Source organism: Copidosoma floridanum, unplaced genomic scaffold (genome assembly GCF_036245765.1).
Source record: "Copidosoma floridanum isolate Cflo_tuat_1 unplaced genomic scaffold, Cflo_Japanese_pri ptg000011l, whole genome shotgun sequence".
Classification (NCBI taxonomy): domain Eukaryota; kingdom Metazoa; phylum Arthropoda; class Insecta; order Hymenoptera; family Encyrtidae; genus Copidosoma; species Copidosoma floridanum.
Window position 1 is genome coordinate 11,972,786 of NW_028321888.1, and position 5,972 is coordinate 11,978,757.

General features: G+C 41.5%; 1 protein-coding gene across 1 annotated transcript; it reads left to right on the forward strand.

Moving 5' to 3' along the window:
- Positions 1-308: 308 nt before the first annotated feature.
- On the forward strand, positions 309-4,371 carry LOC149375189 (uncharacterized). Its single transcript, XM_089589978.1, has 6 exons — positions 309-543; positions 830-1,686; positions 2,277-3,222; positions 3,503-3,631; positions 3,738-4,285; positions 4,342-4,371. The coding sequence occupies exons 1-6, from the start codon at positions 309-311 to the stop codon at positions 4,369-4,371; spliced, it is 2,745 nt and encodes a 914-aa protein (XP_089446104.1).
- The last annotated feature ends 1,601 nt before the right edge of the window (positions 4,372-5,972 follow it).

Genomic DNA, 5,972 nt, shown 5'->3' on the forward strand with positions numbered 1-5,972 from the left:
CCAGTATAAACTTATCTCAGAAATAAATTTGAAAAATTCAATATTTTTTTATAAAATACGCTCTAGGTTGCAGAAACAGCTCTCCCACTAATATTCCATTATCTAAATCTAAAAATTCATTGTATTTCGCGCCTCCTCCTTCAAGATCAAGATGTAGTATCCCCTTCTTGTACCAGTGATGCCACCTATTTTAAAGCAAAAGCTAAACGTACGTAGCGGCGCTGACGGTCGTAGCACCGCCGCGGTTATTCATTCCCTTTTCGTGTACCAAGGAAGCCACACGTCCTTTTTGTCGCAAGGTGAGAAATATGGGCAAGAGGAAAAGAAAGGCAGGACATCGAGGGTACTCGTCAGAGGAAGAACGAGACATCATCGCAAAGGAGGTACTGAAGAGTATTAAAAAGAAATTAAGGAAAAAGAAGAAGGCTCGGCGCCGTCGAAGTTCGAGTAGCTCGAGCTCTAGTCACTCGGCCAGCCGCTCTCCCTCTCCAAAGAGGCGCCGCCATGGGTCACGAGAGCCCAGCTCCAGCTCATCATCTCGAGGTATAAAAAAGAAGCTCCCACACAACACTCTTAACCTATTTGGAGTGCGAATTTATTTTAACAGATTCGGTAACCCCAGGCTCTAACCTGGCAAGGCAACGCCTGTGTGCGAGACGGGGCATACGCTTCGTATACGGCTTAACCTAAAAATTTCATGCCGACTCTCGACTCAAGAGGTCTAACCTCAATATGCTTATCTTTGTGTGACCGATAGCGGGTTTTAAGTAGGAGGTCTAACCTCAAACAGCTTCCAAGCCTTATCGTCTCTTCAACACTTACATTGCAGACTCATCACCCAGAAGAAGCCCGAGTCCAAAAGATGGCAACGCCCCACCTAATAAAGGCAATGAGACAGAGAAGGATGCATCTGCAACTGAAAAGGACCTGAGTGGTGATATCTTAGGAGTAATAGGGCAGCGCATAACGGAAGAGCGAGCTCTAGCTCCAGCGATTCACTCCACGTTTGCCGTACGCTGGGAAGAAATATGCAAACTGGGCCTGCCAAAAGAAGAGAGAGTGGAGCTCCTTAAAAAGCACCCTATACCGGGGAATTGCTTATTTTTAGACCCACCGAAATTGAATAAAGAGATGAAGCTCTCAATAAATGAGTCATCTCGCACAAGAGACGATCGAATCGTTAGCAAACAGGAAAAGCTCCGAGCTTGTATGGGAGGCATCGCCAAAGTTCTCGTATTGCTGCTGGAACATGGAAAAGAAGCTGATGTTAAAAACATCGAGGCCTTGAGCGACGTTTCTCGGATGATCTCCGACACAATACATGACGAGAACGTAATACGGAGAAGCCTCATTTTGGCCAACGTAAACACGTCTCGAAAAGACACACTGAGCACCACTGAAGTGGATGAATTTTTATTCGGTAAAAACTTGTCCGAAAACTTAAAAATAGCCAAGCTAACAGATCAGGATGTAAAGAGTTTGGCAAAGAAGGCCGCTACGCCTCAAAATGCAAAAAACGTCAAGGGCCCGACTCGACAATTCAACAATTCACACTCGTCGGGGACGAGCGGGCATAAACAGACGACACCGAACACAAGAAAGAATTATCACTCTCGCCAGTATGGATCGAGACCGTCAACGTCCTCGACGCACAGGAGCTCCAGCAAGAAACCATATACGAGGAAGGTCTAGACACAAACGTAAGTCGCACAGCCGGTAGGCTCCCATTTTTTCTGAAAAGATGGGAAATGATAACCTCTGACCCAATGGTCCTCTCCTGGGTTAAAGGATTAAAAATTCCCTTTAGCTCACGACCACATCAGTCAATCACAGCTAAAGAGCAAACATTCTCTCATAAAGAAACAAAAATAATTTCGAATATTTTAGAAAAATTAACTGGAAAAGGCGTCGTCCAGGAGTGCTCTCCATGTCGAGATCAATTTATTTCAAAAATCTTCGTTAGACCAAAAGCAGACAAGTCTTTTAGACTCATATTAAATCTCGTTAGTCTAAATAAATTTATAAACACCCATCATTTTAAACTAGAAAACTATAGTACGGCAATTAAACTCCTCTGACGGAATGATTTCATGTCCACCATCGACTTAAAAGATGCGTACTACGCTGTGTCGATAAACGAATCTCACAGGAAATATTTGAGATTTTTGTTTAGAGGAAAACTATACGAGTTCACATGTCTGCCGTTCGGTCTAAATATTGCCCCTTACGTATTTACCAAACTCCTTAAACCGATATTTTATTTATTGAGAACACAGGGTCTCTTCTCGGTAGTCTACTTAGACGATGTTCTTATACTGGGAGGCTCACACACAATTTGTACCGAAAACTTCACAAAGACTCGCAATATACTCGTAAATTTAGGCTTTCTCGTAACTGAACCAAAAAGTTGCCCTATCCCGAGCCAAAAACGCAAGTTCCTGGGCTTTATTTTCGACTCAAAATCTATGACACTCAATCTACCGGAAGAAAAGAGAGCACACGTTAGCAAGCTGATAAGGAAATTCATCAAACCAACGCTCATTTCGATTCGCGATCTGTCTAGATTTATTGGTTCTCTCATAGCTTGTTGCCCAGCGATAGAATATAGCTGGATGTACACTAAAAATTTCGAGAGGGAGAAAATAATTGCGCTGGAAAAAAGCTCATCCGACTACGATACTCTCATTCACGTGAACTTAAATAAAACAGACCTTAATTGGTGGAGCAATAATATCTACTCGGGAAATAAAGATATTTTTTATCCAGAATATACTGCAGAATTTTTTTCAGATGCGTCCCTCTCGGGCTGGGGAGCCGTACATAAAAATAAAAAAGCGAACGGGTTTTGGAACGAGGAGGAAAGGAAAAATAACATCGATTACCTAGAACTAAACGCTGCATGGTTCGGACTTAAATGCTTCGCCGCGAACAAAAGAAACTGTAGAATTCTTTTACGCATCGACAACACTACAGCCATAGCGTATATAAACCGTATGGGTGGCACTAAAATTGACAAATTGAATTTAATTACAAGAGATATTTGGCAATGGTGTGAAGCCAGAAACATTCTCATTTTTGCGTCTTATATAAAGTCAAAAGAAAATGTTGAGGCAGACGCGGAGTCACGGAAATTAGAGCCCGAGACTGAGTTCGCGTTATCAAAAACTGCTTTTGACGAAGTTGTAAACAAATTCGGAAACTCCAGTATAGACGTATTTGCAAGTAGAGCGAACCACAAATGTAGCCGATACGTTTCATGGAAGAGAGACCCAGGGTCAGAGGTAGTAGACGCTTTCACCATCCCATGGAAAGGCGAATATTTCTACGCATTCCCTCCATTCAGCATTATATTAAAGGTCCTTCAAAAAATCCAAGAAGAAAAAGCCGAAGGCATCATAGTCGTACCTTACTGGCCTGGCCAAGCATGGTTCCCTTTGTTTTTAAGACTTGCAGAAACAAAGATCGAGTTCCAACCTAACAAAAACCTGTTAAATTTTTCTAGCGGACAGCCCCATCCACTGTGGAAGTCGCTTACCCTGGTGGCCGGGAAATTATCCGGAAGGCACTCACAAATCAAGGGGTTCTACAACAGTCCATCGAGATAAGTCTAGCATCAATCAGCACTTCAACAGTAAAAAATTATAGCATCACTTTTAAAAAGTGGTGGAGTTTCTGCAAAGGAGTAGAAAACGATGTTTTTGACCCGAAGATCTCTAAAGTTTTATGCTTTCTTACAGAAGAATACGAAACAGGACTGTCCTTAAGTTCCATAAATTGCTCGAGGTCGGCCATAGCGTTAATAGTAAAAGACAACATTGGAGAAGATCCTCTCATTAAACGATTTTTCAAAGGGATCTCAAAGTTGAGACCCTCCAGGCCAAAGTACGACTTTACGTGGGATCCAAAAATTGTGTTAGATTTTTTTTCAGCACAACCATGTAACAAGAAACTAACTTTCGAGCAATTATCCAAAAAATTAATAACGTTATTAGCATTAGTTACGGGCCATCGCATGCAAACTTTTTCACTGATAAACATAGATAATATTAAAGAAATGGATACCAAAATAATTATAACGATTCCCGAAATTATAAAAACTTCCAAAAGGAACGCTTTTCAGCCGCTGTTGAATTTACCTTTTTACCGTGACGAAAAGATCTGTGTAGCAAAAACACTTCTGCATTATCAAGAGATAACAAAGAACTCTCGTGGTTCAATTAAAGAACTGTTTTTATCAACAGGTGGACGTATAAAAGCAGTCTCAGCCCAGTCTTTGAGCCGTTGGGTTAAAGAAACATTGAATACTTGCAAAATTGATACCTCAATTTTTTCTGCACACAGTACACGCCACGCGTCGACATCAGTGGCTAAAAGACTCGGTGTAGATATAGACCTTATTCGTAAAACAGCTGGATGGTCAAAAAACTCAGAAGTTTTTGCGAGGTTCTACAACCGAGAAATTACGTCAAACGTAGACGATTTTGCCTTGTTAATTCTAAACCGATGATCGGTATACCTCGCACTGTAATAATTTATATGCTTACATGCTCTACTTGAATAAAAGTTACATATTTCTCACTTGCTTCTCTTGTGCCGTAGTTCACTTTAAACATCTACATCTTGATCTTGAAGGAGGAGGCGCGAAATACAATTGAACAATTGAACGAACTTGTGAAGTTCGATAACAATTGTATGAGCGCCTCCTCCGAAGAGATCAAAACCCATCCCAAACATATCCCTTGTTATCAACGTCTGTGATAACCCCCACTACGGCAACACGCTTTAAAGATGAATAACCGCGGCGGTGCTACGACCGTCAGCGCCGCTACGTACGTTTAGCTTTTGCTTTAAAATAGGTGGCATCACTGGTACAAGAAGGGGATACTACATCTTGATCTCTTCGGAGGAGGCGCTCATACAATTGTTATCGAACTTCACAAGTTCGTTCAATTGTTCAATTAATCAAGTACGGTACAAAGTTCTTATGTATAAGCTACTGCTTCAAAATCAGCAGTAATTCCTCTGCTGAATTTGCTCTTTGTACTTCTTTTTTCTACAAATCTTTTAAGAAGATTCAACATTCTGAATTATTGTCCAACTACATTATGTCATTTCATAATTATATCTTTCCTACTCCCCGCATTTTTATGTACAACATTTGTAACTACAGTTTTAATACCTCTTTAATCTCTGTCCCAAGTGATTTCGAAGCTATACATTCTGCGGTAAATATGGAGGCCTCTTTGGCTACGCTTTCGACTATTTCCACTCCAAGAGTGGGGCATACAGCCGCAGCTCCCACAAATTCATTTTCCAGCATTTCTCTGCCATGCGTATAGATAGGAACACTCTGAGTCTCATTGAGCCAATAGGAGAAAGCATCTCCAACATTAGGCAGACCCTGAAACCTTAATCCGGAGCTAAGATCCACTCGCACTTCAGGGCCGTGCAAAGAGAGACCTGTACTGTGGAACGTCTATGGAGACACCTTCTACAGCGTCCAAGATAACCGCCTGATCCTTGGTTGTAGTAGAAATGGCACTAGCATAACTTTTCTTGCTTGGGTTTTGAGACTCTTGAGAGACGGGACTTGAGGTTAGGTTATCAGCTAGTCCTTGCTGAGGGCCAGCCATGCTTCCTGGTTTCAAGCACCAGTACTGGCGCAATCAGCCCTCAGCACAAAAAGCCACAGCTACAAACTTGTTACACTCAGTCTATTTATAATGAGCAAAATTTACAAGAATTTAAACAATGCCATGCACAAGAGTAAGAGGACACGTGTCCAATCGTGTCTTGTGAACCTTCTTATCTCTAAATAAAAAAAATCTTCGACGCAATGATAAATGGCGGATAGCAGAAGGCATTAAAAGGTGAAAAGACAATGCACACATGCGTCTGGCCGTCAAAAAAAAATACAACTACAACACAACACTTGGCTGCCATATATACGTAGATGCCTATATTCGTTATAG